At 45.1% G+C, this 17,215-nt stretch overlaps 1 protein-coding gene across 3 annotated transcripts in view; it reads right to left on the reverse strand.

Annotated features, from left to right (window-relative positions):
- The window catches only part of LOC147893009 (uncharacterized), a 34,354-nt gene extending 18,570 nt beyond the window's left edge, over window positions 1-15,784 (reverse strand). The window contains exons 1-2 of one of the 3 annotated variants that reach the window (XM_087387511.1): window positions 15,583-15,784; window positions 4,779-4,939 (exon numbers count right to left, since the gene is read on the reverse strand). In XM_087387511.1, coding sequence (XP_087243637.1) covers window positions 4,779-4,939; window positions 15,583-15,672 — 251 coding nt within the window. In that variant the 5' untranslated portion in view covers window positions 15,673-15,784. The remainder of the gene's footprint in view (window positions 1-4,778; window positions 4,940-15,582) is intronic. The other 2 variants (XM_087387509.1, XM_087387510.1) reach the window with 2 other exon arrangements.
- Between the last annotated feature and the right edge of the window lie 1,431 nt (window positions 15,785-17,215).

The following is a 17,215-nucleotide window of genomic DNA, read 5'->3' on the forward strand; positions in this document are numbered from 1 at the left end:
GGGATGAGAGAAAGAGGCTAGCTGGTCGAAGTTAGAAGGGGTTGGCGGAGGCTGTCAATCCAAGAGCCGAGCTCCTTGCTGGCCTGTATGGAAATCTGCAGCAGGCGGAACCCAGGGCGTCAAATCAAAAGGGGATGTGGAGGGGTAGAGGCTTGCGCACAAATCTGCCCGTAGGGGAGGAGCTGTTGCTGCGTTAAAGTCTAGAGTGGGGAGTGATGCTTTTAGAGAGCTCAGCCTCTAAGAAAGCACCCCCCTCCTAACTTGGAGGGGTAGTGCTTTTTTTAGCATCTAGGCCCCCCCCGAATAGACACACCCTTTAACTGCGGCCTGCTCCAAGCGCGCACCCCTGAACTCCCTCCTTGGCTGCAAACAGCCCTTGGTGCCCTCATGGAACCTGCTCAGCCAAACGTACCTGGGTTCAACTGAAGCTCTGCCAACCCTTCGCTTTCCAACGATCAGCCCATCGCTTCACTCCTACAAGCGCTTCTCTCCTGCAATCTCTCTCCCCTGCAATCGTTCTCTGTCCCTCCAAGCTAAACCTCGCTCTCTCTCTCACCTAACCCCTCAGTTCAACTTCGAATTCACTCACTCTCTGCCTTCTCCTACTTTCTTTCCCTAACCTTAACCACTTCCCTTAATCGATGAACCAAACAAGCACTGGCAGAGTAATGAACATGAATTTCGAAATTAGGGCATACCTGTATTAAAATGGCAGCGGAAGATGCAAACAAACTGAAATTATAGAGCCACACAGAGAACACTAGAGATAACAAAATGTACCACCACTGATCTGCTGTAAATCAGCCCTTAAACCAGGGCAGCAACTGAAATACAAGATATCTTGAATAAGATAGAAAACAGGAGCTGCTGGAGAGGCTGAACTGAAGCAGAGAAAAAGGGGGAACAAAAGAAAGCTGAAGCCTGAGAGCACGGAGGCAGGAGAAGCCTGAAACGAAGAGGCAGAGGCCTGGAGCGGGGAGGCAAGAGCCCTGAAGAGGCAAGATCTGCTGCGGGAGTGTGGGCAGCCAACTGAGCAGCTGAGAGGGGGCTCTGAGGAGATGGTCAGGAGCAGGCTGTATGCTGGAGCCTTGAGGAGCTGCAAGAAGTGTTCAAGGAAATGAAGGGAAGGAGGCCCTTTTATAGGGCAGGCCAAGGGGGGGAGTCGGCCAGTTTGGCTGGACCAACCAGCCTGGTCGGTCAGGCCAACTGGGCCGACCAGCTGGTCGGCCAGCCTACCCCCTCTGGCCCCCCTTGCTGCATGGGGGCTGGTCGGCTGGCCACGCCTGGAGATGCTGAATCTCAACACCCCCTCTCAGCTCCAGGGTGTGGCACAAGACCCAGAGAGCTGGTATGACGTTGGAGAAGGGGAGGAGAAACAGATTTGGTAAATATGTCGGCGACGTTGTCGGAAGTGGTGCTGAAGAGGAGCACAATGGTACCGTCAAGAACCTTCTCTCGCGTGTAGTGGTACTGAATTTCAATGTGTTTTGTCCGAGCATGAAAAACCGGATTGCGAGCAAGGGCAATACAGCTTTGATTGTCACAAAAAAGTGTGGTAGAAGTGGATTGCTGAAAACCACAATCGAGAAGAAGGCGCCGAAGCCACACAGCCTCACAGGTGGCACTACACATAGCCCGATACTCAGCCTCGGTGGAAGATAGGGCGACCGTGGGTTGGCGTTTACTGGACCAGGAGATAGCCGCAGAGCCAAAGGAGAAAACATAGCCCGTGGTAGAGCGGCGAGAATCGGGGTCGCCAGCCCAATCGGAGTCACTCCAACCTCGGAGAGTGAGCGGGGAAGGAGAGGAACCACCGGCAGCATAAAAGAGCCCGAAAGTAGAGGTCCCCTGAAGATAGCGGAGGAGACGTCGAGCAACTTGCCAATGAGAAAGCGAAGGGGTTTGCATGAAGGTACTGAGGGTGCCGACAGAGAAGCCGAGATCCAGTCGAGTGTTAAGTAGCCAAAGAAGAGATCCAACAAGCTGGCGGTAGAGGGAGGCATCAGGATAAGCAGTGGACCCAGAAGCAGAGAGTTTAGCGTTGGGATCCATGGGAGAGGTGATGGGCCGACAGTCAGCCATGTGGAAAGTTTCGAGGAGCTCTTGAACATAGCGTTGCTGAGAGACAAAATACCCCCTCTTAGTCTGCCAAATCTCAAGACCCAAGAAAAAATGGAGAAGGCCCATATCCGTCATCTCAAATTCAGTTTGAAGAGCAACTTTAATGGCAAGGATATGATTGGTATGACTCCCGGTGAGGATTAAATTATCCACATAAAGAATGATGAAGGTATGAAGCTGTCCTTCATGAAAAAGATAAAGATTGGGATCAGCCAGAGAGCGAAGAAGTCCTTGGCGGCAGAAGAAGGTATCAATACGCTGATTCCAGGCCCGAGGAGCTTGCTTGAGACCGTAGAGAGCCTTGCGAAGGCGACAGACCATGAAAGGAGAACGAGAATCAATGAAGCCGGGCGGCTGATCCACATATACCTCTTCATGAAGATCACCATTCAAAAATGCAGATTTGACGTCCATTTGAAAGATGGGCCACTGATGGTGGGCGGCAAGAGCGAGGATCGTGCGGATGGTGCTCATCCGGGCGGTAGGTGCAAAGGTCTCCCCATAGTCGATGCCGGGTCGTTGGGCATAGCCTTTAGCCACCAGCCGAGCTTTATACTTGTCGACAGATGTTTACGTTCAACCACACCATTATCAGAAGGGGTACCTGTGTTGGCAAATTCCCGTTTGACACCATGACTACTCAAGAACCGATCAAACTCGAGAGAGGTGAATTCACCACCTTTATCAGCATGAAGAATTTTGAGGGAGTGATTGGATTCTTTTTCCACCATGGCTAGCCAGGCCTGGAAACGACTGAAAGCCAGATCCTTGTGGGAAAGAAAATAGATCCAAGAGTAGCGACTGAAATCATCAACAAGGAGCATGTAGTACGAGGCTCCCCCAAGGGACATAATCTGCATAGGGCCACATAGGTCGAGGTGAACAAGACCAAGCGGAACAGTGGCACGGCGAGAGGCATGATGAGCGAACGGCTCGCGATGTTGTTTGCCCAATATGCAAGAGGGACAGAGACCTTGGCGAGTGCCGACGTTAGGGAGGCCGAGGACAAGCTGATCACGGAAAGCACGATGAAGAGCATCAATGTGTAAATGACCAAACCGATAATGCCAAAGGTCGCCAAGAGAGGTTCCTGTAAGGGAGGGAAGGGCAACAAGCTTGTAGATACCATTAGTAGAATGGCCGGTCCAAACCGGCTGTCCGGTGGCACGATCGCGGATGGTGACAAAGGCTGCTTCAAACTCAACTTTCATATTGTTTTGACAAATCTGATGAACCGAAAGGAGATGAAAGCCGAGAGACGGAACATAAAGAACACGAGAAGAGTGTTTACCCCCTTTGCCATCAGGAATAATATCAAGAGAGCCCTCTGAATGAACAGGAATAGAGTGCTTATCGCCGATGCAGACACGACCAGAATGAGGAGTGAGATCCTGGAGCAGTGAGGAGGAGGGGGTCCCAACCATTCCAAATATACAATTAGAAACTGACAGACTAGGACATTGATCCAGAAGTCTCGCTGCCTCGAGTGAGACCGACAGTGTCACCAAGCGAGCTCCGAGTGGTCTGGACGAAGGGAGTGGAGGTGCTACACCCCTCTTGAGCATCAGGCAATGCTTCAAACACACACTCTGCTGAGCCTGAATGAGCCCCAACCGAAGTCGGCTCAAGCTGAAATGCCTCTAGGTAGAGCTGCAACAACTGAGGTGAATCTGCCAGTTCACCCTCCTCCATCCACTTCGCATCAATAGCGGGATAATTTCTAAATTTAACCAGATAGCGACGGATAACTCTACCTTTTACCTTGTGTTCCTTATGTGCCAGAATCTGTTTCGGAACTAAGATTTCATCCAACTCTTCAACTTCAGGCTGATCTTCAAGAGGTATATCCTCTGGCACATCTCCCTAAAACGATTTGGACAAGCATGGAGGAACCAAATGTATACTCCATGTTTATCACAAACATGTTGACTCTCACCTCCATAAAAGAATCTACCATGTTGACTCTCACCTCCATAAGGGAACCCATCATATTTTTAATCAACACAACCATCATTGCTCACAATGGTAGTTATGTATGCTGAGCATGTGCTTGATGAAATATATTGTGTCTACGCATATATTTTCATGCTTGTTGTTCGCACATCGACACTCTCACCTTCATATGAAAAATCCATCAGGTTTTGTACCAACACTGCTCTCATTGCTCCAAAAACACTTACATAGAATGAGCATGTGGTTAACGAAATGTATGTATTTATGGTCTCAACGTATGTTTCAAACTAGGCGATTAAAAAGATCAAGGAATACACGTCAAAAAATCAAATTAAAAAAATGATATTGCCTACCATAATTGGCTTGCATTTGTCACTACTTCTTGGAGCTAGCAATATAGTACACTCCTTGATTACAAGAATTCATGCTGCAAGTAATAGTTAGCTCACAAATTTGGCATTTTTGAATAAACCCAGAATAAGTTCTCCTATACTCTTTATTTGTTTACGATAGTGTTTTACGAATGTCTGTGTTAAGCACTATCTCTACACGGTTTTAAATCCCAAATTTTGTGACCCCAATTTTGATGATTGGAAGCCGAATAGCAATTAGTGAAATCCAAACCAAAAAGAATTGCAGCCATAGCATTTCTAGGTTTAAATAAGGTAATGTGAAAAATAGAAGAGAGATTACAAAAAGCACACCTAGATGGGAGCATAATGTTTATGATAGAAAAGTCATCGAGGGGCTTTGTGTAATCTCCAGACATGTCACAAAAATCACGCCCTTCCACATGAACTTCATGCCTTAAGAATCTCATATACTCTGCCTCTAAGGCATCCACTTCATCATTAGATAAAACCCCCTGCATACATAAAAAATCATGTCATTTTAACATGTAAACTCATGAACCCTCATATAAAAATTTATGATAACAGAAACTAAACAAACCCTAAACAACACTACAAGCCATCAAGCCATCATAAAGAAAAGATTTGAATAGGAAACAATGATACTAAAGTCGTAATACACCCCTCCCCCAGCCTCAGGTTTATATACGAAATATGAATACGTCTACGAAAAAACAGACTTACGAGAGTGCAAATGGGTGCCATGCATGCAGAATTTTGACGCTGATTGGGCCCTCCAATGGTGGAAGTGCCCTCGTGAGAGTACTTGTTTCTATTTGACCTACATCCAAGGTAAGAGAAGGTGAGAGAGAGATTGCAGATGCATGCAAGGTGGTAGAGAGAATGATGCATATGATCAATGAAGGGGGATACCCCTTCATTGATGTCCCTTGAGATCACTCAAGGTCCATCTTCTCATTAGACCTACGCTTAGCCTATGACCCATGCACCTACCATTCAATTCACCCTAATGCACTCTTTCCTTTCCTATTGCCTCTAGGACCTAAACACGTGGGTGCACATCTCTATTAATAAAATAAGTGTTACATGTCCAAATTTGGTGCCGTTTGAAGCAATCGCTCCAGCTTGGCGGGCCCTATCTACTCAAATGATCCACCGCCATATTAATATCGGTCCATGTCCATCATAAATCCAAGCACATGTCACACCACAAAATGACACATCATGTAATAATAATGTCTATTAATTACAAAATCGTCATTTCTCGTCACGACACTCCCTCCTGCTTGGATAAGCAAAAATCCTCCTCTAGATTATTTCGTCATGACACTCCCTCCTGCTTGGATAAGCAAAAATCCTCCTCTAGAGTATCTATTTTCTCTCTCTCTTGCGTACCCTTTCTCTTTTACTTCTGTGTTGGCATTGCCTCTTTATAATCTATAGGTATTTCTCTCTTAATGGTACACAATCCCATCTTCAACTTCACCAGTTTCTCTTGATGCTGAATGTCTAAAAATGCAGAAGTATCACTGCAGTATCTCTTTAATATTTATTTGTGCTCGCATGAAAGATATTCTTCATACGCCAATCAACTCGTAATCTCAATTCTTATGCTCGGAATGCCTCTTCTAAATACCATGCTGCTGAAATATCTTTTTAATAACCTGCTCAATAACTTCTAACTTATCCTCAACAAACTGGTTAGTAGTAAAAATATTCTCGCTCCAATGTGTTATTGAAGTGGGTAACAATTGGCCATAGATGATTTTCAAATGAGAACTGCTTAGTCAAATTAGTCTTTTCTTCTATAAATCATCAATCTTTTCCATTTCTATCCTATTCATCCTTATAAGGAGCTCTACATGAAGAAGAAACTCCTTCATTCTCTATCCATTCACAAACTGACACACCCACCAAAGTGTTGGGGGAATGGATAGCATTTATTCTTGGTTCAATAGTCCAATAGATGTTTGAGATGAGGAGGTAGAAGCCTCAGCCTCCTACTTGGATGCTTTAGCTTTCCCTGATTTTATTTGTCTGGCAATTTTAGCCAAGAGAATAGGACACTTATGCCATGCATGCCCTAGCTTATGTTCTTACATCCAAAACATTTGTCTTCTTTCATCAGCCTCTTTTTTCTTCATCAGTCATGGAAGGAAATGGCACCCATCTGAGATTGCATGTTTACATTCTGTACAAGAGCCTTTCCCTTTCCCTTATTGAAGGGTTTACAAGGATTCAACTTGGGTTGAACAATTCAACCTCATACCTCACATTAGGGTTTAGGACTGCTAAATATTTCTTTCTTCTATCATCCTCACTCTTTCAGCTAACTCTAAAGAGCATTTCCAAAACCTAGTTGTAAATTCAGCATCACTCTCATTGTCGAATTGCATAAAACTTTCCTAATGGAAGGTCAAGTTCTCTTCATGCCTCAGAGGCATGAAAGAGGCTTTCAGTTGCTCCACAAACTTGGTCCATTCAAGGATGGGCTTGTAACAAAGACCACTTATCGCTCCTGTGTTGTGAATAATTGATTTGTCCTAGTTGCACAATCACAAATTAACCTATGGTGATTCAAATGCATTAACCTAATTAACACATTAATTTATCTTCTACCTCCTCCGCCCCTCATCGCCTCTCTACCCCCTCCCTCGCTGCCTCTCCGCTCCCTCCTTTGCCCTCGCGGCCTCCTTCTCCTCAGCTCCCTCCCCTCTTTCTCTCCTTCCGCTCTGCCCTGGCCCCTCCCCTCTCCATCTCCCTCTTCCTCTCCCTCCATTCCTTGCACTCAACCTCTTCCCCTCTCCCTCCACTCCCTCGCTCTGTCCCCTCTACGCTCCAGTCTCTCTCCCTCAACTCTCTCTATGCCTCCCCCTCCCTTAACTCTCCCTGCCCCTACCACTCCGCCCCCCCTCATATGCTCGTTGCAGCTCGCTCGGAATGTTCTAGAACGAACCTTCTAGAACGAAGGTTCTAGATCTCTTACGTAATCGCGTTTAATTTTTGTACCTTAGCTTAATTCTTTATGCACGCACACCCCACACACAAACAAATTAATTAATACCGAGGTTTTTTCTTGCTCGGGGCCCTATTCAACGGGAGACTCTGCTTCTCTTCTCCTCACATTTGCATTATAGTCCATGTGTGGATGGGATTTTAAGCTGAAGGTGTAAACTCATCACCATGCTCTTGGGTGGATTCATTTCTTCTCACATTTTCAAAGGATAACTCTCCATCAAGAGGTTCTTGTAGGAAAGAGGAAGGTAATTTGATTCAAGAGTTATCATCATCAATATGTTTATAAGTCTCACCTAATCTATCCAGTCCAGGAGAAGGTAATGGTGTTCTTTTCCTCTCTCCTTCCGGAAATGGAGGAAATGGGACAAATTTTTTATTTATATCTCCCTCCCGCTTCCATACTTTCCCTTTTTTTTTTCTTTCCATTCTTTCTTTTAATTAACAAAAGAGATAAATGACTGGCTCTAATTTCAAAACAAAGGTTTATTTTACAACAAAAGTCAAATGTTATAGAGTTGGTGGTACTTATCTGAGTCCTGCTTCGTTTGTGTCAAAAGACAAGCAGAAACAAGCTCTTCTTCCTTACTTTTTGAGCCCTTCTTTCTTGTCTTTTGCTGTAAATTGGTGCACTCATTTTCGTCTGCCTAATTTGAGTGAATCGGAGGTCTCAACACCGTCATAGGGGCTGCTTGGTGGGTAGATCACAGCCGCCCTTTAAAACCTTGTTCTGATCCAACTTTCATAAGGCAAAAGGAGGGGGTCCCTTTTCTTCACAGTTTTAAGGATTTTAAGGGTACATTCACAAAGGGGGGTGTCACCCTGGTAGGACACCCGTTCCTCGTCCAATGTAGAGAAGGGGGTTTGGAGACGGGGAGAGAATAGCAGAAGGAAGGGAGGAGAAGAGAGGAGAAGGGGAAGGAGAGAGGAAGAGAGAGAAGGATGAGGGGATAGAGAGATAGAGAGAGGGAGGAGAGAGAGTGTGAGCGTAGGTAGCAGTTAGCAAGAAGGAGGAAGAGTAGATAGGATTAGATGTCACATCCAAAAGGTACATAGTAGGGGGTGGATGGAGACTTATATAGTCCCTCCACATTTTCCACCTAAAGGGCCTCTAACTTGGCCTCTTTTTCCCCTTCATTACAGCCATCCCTTCCCATAGTATTTTGCCCTCAAAATTTCATATACGGGCTGTTAAATAGGTGCAGCAAACAGAAAATAATAATCAGCCCGGTAGGAGATAGGGGTTGTCCTGGACAATGCTCTCTCGCTGCCATGAGTTATCATCCTCAAGGAGTACTCGGTGTAGACTTTGTTTCGGAGTACGTGATCCCTGAAACACATGATGCGTTCTGAAACATAGAGTGTGTGGCCCTCCTCATCCATAGGTGGTACCTTAGGAAGGACTTGGGACATGCTGTCCGACATGTGGCTTCAGCAAGGACACATGGAAAACATTATGAATCCTGGAGGTCCTGGGTAGCTCCAACTCATACGCTACCTCGCCAACTTTGCGGATGATCCTGTAGGGACCATAATACCTGTGAGCAAGCTTCGTGTTGGTGTTACCTTTCAGCAAAACATAACGGTTCCTATGGAGGCGTTAAGTGCACATAATCCCCTTCTTCAAAAGACAGATACCTCCTGTGTTCATCTGCATACTTCTTCTGCTTGGCTTGGGCATCCTGCATATTTCTTTTTAGCCAATTGCAGAAGGGCATCCATAATCTCCAAGTCATTTCTTGCTTGCTGATTTTTCACAGCCATGTCTACAACTAAAGATGGCATACCCACTGTGCATCCATACATAGCCTCCAACGGGCTCATGCCAATAGAGATGTACTTGGTAATTTTGTAACAAAATTCAGCAAGTGCCAACCGCTTATCCCAAGACTTATGTGTGTCATGACAGAAATGCCTCAAATACTCCTCCAGCCATTTGTTCACCCTTTCTCACTGTCCATCCGTCTTAGGGTGGTAAGCAATGCTAGGTGTAAGAGAAGTACCCACTGCTGTAAATAATTCCTGCCAAAAGTGACCCATAAATTTTGCCTCTCTATCGCTGACAATCTCCCGGGGGAGACCATGATGCTTAAAAACATGCTCAATGAACTGCCAAGCAACCTATGATGCTGAATAATGGGTCTTAGTGGGTATGAAATGGGCCTGCTTTGTCATTTTGTCAACCACCACAAAAATGCTATCCCATCCCCGCTCTATGGAAGGCAACCCTGTGATGAAATCCATAGCAATGTGAGTCCATTTGCCTTCTAGAATAGGTAATGGCTGCAAGAGACCCATGGGTAGCCGGCTGTCCACTTTATTTTGCTGGCAGGGCAAACATTCACTGACATATTTAACTACATCCCACCACAAGCCATCCCAGATAAAGCTCTGTTTGACCTTTTCATATGTCTTAGTAATGCCCGCATGTCCTGCCATAGGAGATGAGTGCATTTCCTGTAAGACCAGCAGTTGGTACTTTGAATCTAGCACCAAATAAATTCTGTCCTTGCACCACAACAGCCCATTATGCAGCTTAAATTCAGCATGCCCCTGGCTCGATGGCCTCTGTAACTCCACAAATATGGAAGCTGTCTTAGAATCCTGCATGTATTCTTCCTGAATACCATGAATCCCCTCCTGGCAGATGGTAGAAATGGCAGACAAACCGCAAGCCTGCAACCATGTTTTCTTTCCCTTTCCTATACTCGATGTCGAAATCATAAGACTGAACCTTAGCCAACCACCTCTTCTACTTCATTGACAAGTTGGTCTGCGTAAGGAAATACCTGAGTGTCCTATGATCTATCTTAACCTTGATTTTGCTACCGTACAGGTAGTGGTGCCATTTTTCGAAAGCATGGAGGATAGCCAACATTTCCTAATCATACACATGATAATATAGTTCCTTCTCATCCAATTTCCTGCTTTCAAAAGCAATTACCCCGTGTTCCTGTCTTAGCACAACCCCTAATCCTTTGCCACTAGCATCTGCCCCTCTATGAAAGTACGTGAAAAATAATGGCATACCAACACAGGAGCATGAGTGAGGGAGAATTTCAGGTCTTGCGTTGTGCATCTGTAGACCACATAAAAGCATCATTCTTCAAAAGGTCTGTCAGAGGGGCTACCCTCTTGGCAAACTTGCAAATAAAGCGCCGGTAGAAGGAGGCAAGACCTAGAAATCCCCTCAACTGAGTAGGGTTGCGTGGCTGTGGCCAATCCTCAATGCATTTTACCTTTGCAAGATCCACTCGAATGCCATTCTTGCTCACAATGTAACCAAGATACTCAACCTCTTGTGCCATAAAAGTGCATTTGCTGGCTTTAGCATAAAGCTTATGCAACCTCAAAATTTCCAGCACTTGCTTGACATGTCTGATGTGCTCCTGCTTATCCTTGCTATAAATGAGGATGTCATCAAAAAATACCAGCACATATTTGAAAAGGAGAGGCTGCAAAATCTTGTTCATGAGTGCCTAGAAGGTAGCTAGTGCATTGGTCAATCCAAAAGGCATCACCTTGAACTCATACAGTCCCCTCTCTATGCGAAAGGTTGTCTTGTGCTCATCCCTAGCTTTCATTCTAATCTGATGATAGCCGGACCTCAAATCAATCATAGTGAAAAACTGAGCACCCTTGAGTTCATCCAACAGGTCATCTATCCCGGGGATTGGAAACATGTTCTTGATGGTGACCTTATTCAAGTCTCTATAGCCAATGCATATACGGTAAAAATCGTCCTTCTTCACCAAGCGCATAGGGGATGCAAAAGGAGAAGTGCTATGAGTGATGAAACTCTTCTGAAGCAAGTCCCTCACTTGAGTTGCCACTTCCTCACGTTCTACCGTAGAGAGTCGGTATGGGGCCTTATTGATTGGCTTACTACCAGGTTCCAAGACTATGGCATGATCTACATCTCTTCTTGGAGGCAACTATGATGGCAAATCAGCAAACACATCTGCGAATTCTGAAAGCAATCTCTGCATATCACAATCATCAACACGCGGAGTGCCACCCTCCTTAGTTACTGACATATTTAATGCATATATGGCGCTGCCCATCTTGAGCTCTCTGGCCAACTGCCTTGCTGAAATGACCTGCAATTTAGGAGCTGCAATACCATGCAATGTAACTGATTCATCCCTGTGGACAAAGCTGAGTGTTAAGGCATTGAAATTTTGCACAATGATTGCAACCAATCACAGCCCAAGACAACATCTATTGGGCCCATGTCAAGTGCCAAGAGATCACTTGCAAATGTATAGTCATCAAAGAACTTAAACCTTGCATCTTGGCAACAAGATCTACTGATGGTAGACGGACGGGGTGATCAAATGTAGGCGTGGCGGGGTGATCACGCAGCAGACGACGCGTAGCAGGCGATGACGAGCATGGCGAAGGGGCGTGGCAATGGAACTGGCAGGATGGCCGTACATTGCATCTAACGGAAGCAGGGTGGGGCAACGGGACAAGTGGGGCGGGTATCAACTGACGGACGAATCGGGCCAATGACCGTCTGAAGCTATTCAAGCTCAGAAGCTGTTCTTGATCTGATCGTTCATTTGCAGAGGCAGGATCTGATCATTCGTTTGCAATGCTAGACGATTGTTCATTTGCAGCACTCATTCGTTTGCAACACTTGACACTGACGCTTGGGGAGCGCACGTAGGCTAAGTTGATGGTCTCTGTAGGCTGGGCAGGATTTGGAGTTCAAAGATTTGCGTTGCAGCCTGCAATTTCTGGTGGGATTATCACTTGACGTTGAAGCTAGGTCTGAACAGGGCCCTAGGAAGGCGCTCTGATATCAATGTAGAGAATGGGGAAGGGGTAGATTTGGAGATGAGGAGAGAATGACAGAAGGAAGGGAGGAGAAGAGAGGAGAAGGGGAAGGAGAGAGGAAGAGAGAGAAGGATGAGGGGATAGAGAGATAAAGAGAGGGAGGAGAGAGAGCATGAGCGTAGGCAACAGGTCGTAGGAAGGAGGAGGGAGAGTAGATAGGATTAGATGTCACATCCAAAAGGTACATAGTAGGGGGTGGATGGAGACTTATATAGTCCCTCCACATTTTCTACCTAAAGGGTCTCTAACTTGGCCTCTTTTTCCCCTTCATTACATCCAAAAACCAGAAATTTATGAGAAAATCCTTCCCTAGGGACCTCGAAATTTCAAAGCAAAGTGCAAAAAAGAGGCCTCCCTACCAAAACTCAAAACTTTGGATTCTGCAAAGAAAGGACTCCCACACCATTTCTCAGATCCTCTCTGAAACACTTCTGCGTGCCCTGCTGCACCGCTATTCCTGCCTGCTTTGCCATAAATCTACGCCTATCGTGGCGCTCTTCCATATGACGCTTCTTGTGCCACCTACCCCATTGCCCTATTCCTGCGCAAGCTGAAATGGATCATCGAAATTTAGGTAACACATGAAAAAGCTACATTAATTTGAAAGGAGATGGGTTTTTCATATTTTAGTGTATTTCTTGTTTTATCCCCCCACCCATGACATCCCCTTCTGCTGAAATTAGAAGTGGAGTATAAGGAGAGCCTCCCAATATGATGGAGGGAGGTGGCTGACAATGGTATTCCTGGCTCATGAATCATGATTTGACGGAACTAAATACCTAGCTCATAAATCCTGATCTGATGGAACTGAATCCCAAGGTCTACTGTTGACTTCTGATAAGGATACTTGCTGCAGTGTAATAAACAAGAAGAAGCTCAATGTGACTCCCTTCTGTGCGTATTGGTGATAGGGGATGGAGGAGGACTCATCGTGAGAGAAGCATCCTAATCCTGTTGTAGTACTAGATCATGATGGGTCCTAACTCAAGCCCTCTGAATTATTGAAATCAAAGGCCGAGGTGGAATTTGGACCCATGGCTTAAGATCTTAACATCCAAGCCCTAGTTTTGATAATCTGGTCAGACTTGAAACTAGTGCCACCATCATGTGCCCAAGAAGATATCTGTTGCCTAAGTAGATGCGACCCTAATTGGCCGATTGTCTACCCACCCAGAGATCTTCAAAGTATCTCAAGAGACCTCCATGTTGTTTTCTATCTGTTGCCCTAGAAATGTGCCGTGCAAGGCAATGGAATCAGCGTCAACTGGGCCCGCTTAGCTGCTTTGGTGGAAATGATGTCCTCAGATGCTCTTGAATCTGCTAGGACAAGGACCTTTTGACCATCAATCTGTCTATAGAACTGAAACATATTGGGAAACTGATGAGACTCCCCCTTCTGTCTATTATTCTTCAAGCTCCTCGATGACCACTAAGGTTGTCCCCGTAGGATGTTGAAGCTATAGCCTATAGGTGACCAATTGACATGGCTGCTTCTACTCGGAGCTTCTGGTAATGCAAGTAACCTTCTTTCTTATGACCTGGCACATGACAATGGAAGCATCAGGTTTCTTTGGCATAGAGTACTCGTGTCGCTGCATCCAAGTACCTGCCATGGCGTTGCTATCCTTCGCCATCCAACTCTTCTATTGCCCATTCCCACCATCACCTAGCATGGAATCCTGAAACTTCTTACTGTTGACCTGCTAGGATCCTTGACCCTTGTGCATGATCTCGAAATTCTGAGCAAGCTCATACGCACACTCGTAATCCCATGGACTGAAACTACGATATGCCACTGGATGTGTCTGAACGCAGCCCATGGAGAAACTTGCTCAACTTGTGATTTTCCTCCGCTGCAACTGTATAAACCATGGGTGAACTTGCTTTGGCGTAATGATTCACCGTCTCACTATCTCCCTGGTGCATGTCATAAAACTGACTCTGAAGCCTGTCCAGCTACTGGGGTGGCAAGATCCCTAAACTAATGTCGGATCCTGAACTAATGTCTTTCACGAATTCTATCCATCTATAAAGAAGTGCCTCCTTGCCTGCATCATAGTGGTCAATATGTTACTTAGCCACTAGGTGGCCGCCTCGCCTGTGAGGTGCATGGATGCTAGGATGCACCGCCCATTGTCATTCATAGTCAAGAGCTTCCTAAAAGAAGAATGTTTGATGAACAGTCGAACTCTCTCCCTTTCCTCCCCATGTGATCGGAGTAGAGAAATGAGGAGTTGCCAGTCCCGTTCTTCCTTATACTCCCGACCATTGCGCTCCCGTTCCTCCTCCTCCTCCCAAGGGAAAACATTTAGCAAACAGAATCATTGGGGCAATACACACAGATCAAGGAAGACTCGGAAGAGAAGCTCCATTAAGCAGGGTTGCCGGCGTAAATACTACAAATTCATGAGCATGTAAGTGAACACGGCTAATCACAAGACAAACAAGCAACTTCACATTTAAGGGAAAAGAGATAGAGATGGTAATCATACATATACAAAGAATACATAAACAATTCAAATGGAGCACATGCAAGGGAAAAAGAGTTCTTGAGGGGATACAAGCGCAATGCAGCCTTCTCGAGGGGATGCAAGCCCACCGCACCACTCATACAAATAGTACTTCTCTATGGCCTAAGGGACTCCCCAAGGCAGTTTGGAAGAGAGTGGAGAAGGTACAAAAGAGATACTAAGAAATAAAGTACATACTTTCCTATGGCAAGGGAGGATGATACGGACCTTGTCATAGTTGCATAAATGGGCACGGATGAATTTTCTCATATAGCCAAAGAAGGCAATCAAGCGCAAAGACGAGTTAAGGCATGAACTGAATGCCTCAGATCTGCTCTTTGTTACTTTAATAAGGAGTTGTCCTTTACCCTCTCCAGTTAACATCATAATCCATCACCTCGTTCATCATGAAGAGGAAGAGGGGGAAGAGAAGGCATTTCCATGCCTAACATGTAGAGCCAGATCATGTCGCGTCGATCTAACAATCTGAATAGCTGTGCCTTTTAGGTCTGAAGGAAACAGCGCTCACTTTCCACCTGATGGATTGACAAGCAATTACAATTCACTATTTTACAGTGTCCGTTACGGTCTTCCGATATAAGAGGAACAGATCCAGTATGACAAATTCTCATACTCTCACCCAATACACACGACGGGAGATAGCATGAACTCCGTCGGATAGACGTGAAACGTACACTACACAATGTTTGCTTGAAATTAAACTGAAGCAGTGTATATATATGTATCAGGACTCCAAAGGCAAAACCCACCTTGAGATGAACGTACCCATTTCGCTCGAAAGCTTCAATCTGAGAGGGCGTGAGAATGTAATCATCGCCTTGACGTCCAGTGCCAGCCATCGCACAAAAATGGAGACTTACTACAAGGCAGCAACGTAAAATTACCTGTCATGAGTGAGATATATACCCCACGTGTTGTTGCACATGCACGTGCATGTGGGCACCTTTGTAAGGGCACACGTTGGATACGGTGTCTTATCCCCCACCCAACCATATGTGCACCCGCATACCCGCATATGTGAACCGGAGGAGTTGGTCATCTAGTCGTCTGGTCATGGGGGGTGCCCTGTGCTAGTGGGAGAGAGTAGGGGAGGAGCATTTTGTTCCTCGTCCCAAGACTTGAAGCCATTAAGGTATGGCCAAAGGGGACACACACACACACAACAAGATCCAAAGGAGAGAGAGAGAGAGATTATATGATTGTATTAAAGTTCGCGTGAGATCCTTCAGGATCTATGGGACTGGTGACCACTATTAAACTAATAATGGTCTCTTACATCCAGTGAAATAAAACATCTTTGGTACTTGTTGTGTTAGCTTGTGCGCTAGCCCAGGTACCTTATTGCAATGTTCCAAAACTTCTTTTAAGTAGCCTTCTAGCTTTTTGGTCAGCTGCTCCAACATATTTTCAGGTTTCCTCTACTATCCCCGTAGTCTTCTCCTAATAGCATGATTATACAAATCAAGTTCTATGTCTTCCTTTCCAAAGTGTACTAAAAAATGCATGACCTATATGAGTGAGGAAATTTTGTGTGTGTTGATCATCACAAAATATCCACATGCGCTAACATGATAACTCCACAAACACTCCATTGTATGAGCAAATGCAATGCACTCATTCTCCCTAACAGCCTAGTGGAATATCACCAATACTAAGAATGCAAAACCAAGGACTATGAATTGATAGAGCCCATTAGCAATTGCACCAACTCAAGACGTCATCGATCCAATAAAAACACTCCACAAATGCTACTTAACTCTACTACTAAGAGGTAAGTTGGTTGACATATGCTTATCTCTTCTATCAAGAGGTAAGTGTTGAGATATGCCATTACTAATGCATCTAGGTTTGACCTCACTTGCAAGTCATCTTCAAAGGGGTGCAAGGGGAGACACCTCTAATTGAAAAAATGAGATGTAAACTAGCTATGCCTGACCAGATCATTTTACTGAATTGAAAGCAATGGCTTTCAAAATGAAGATGTGTTGTTCCCCACCACATTGAAAATTACAAGGTTTGAAAAAAACTACAATTATTATGATGGCATTTAAGGATGTTTATGTTGCACCTAGTGATGCTTTTGAATTTTGAGGATAGACATGCAACGGAGCTACTGCATTTAAAAACCGCTGAAAAATTTTTGTTTACAACATGCAATGAGTCATTTTATATAATGTTTTGCCATTTCATGTAGTAGTACTTTTTGTCATAGGTTGGATGCCCTTTGAGGTTGTTTTATCCTTTTATGCCTTTTGTCTCGAATTCTCTTATGTATTGTACTCTAATGTTATCGCCCTATCCATGTTGTTTGTTTCCTCTAGCATGTCCAAAGTGAAGTTTTTGTCAAAAGGAGTGTGGTTTTCTATGTACAACCACATTGGA

Source organism: Dipteris shenzhenensis, chromosome 16 (genome assembly GCF_047967505.1).
Source record: "Dipteris shenzhenensis isolate YYH24624 ecotype China chromosome 16, Dip_SZ_1.0, whole genome shotgun sequence".
Classification (NCBI taxonomy): domain Eukaryota; kingdom Viridiplantae; phylum Streptophyta; class Polypodiopsida; order Gleicheniales; family Dipteridaceae; genus Dipteris; species Dipteris shenzhenensis.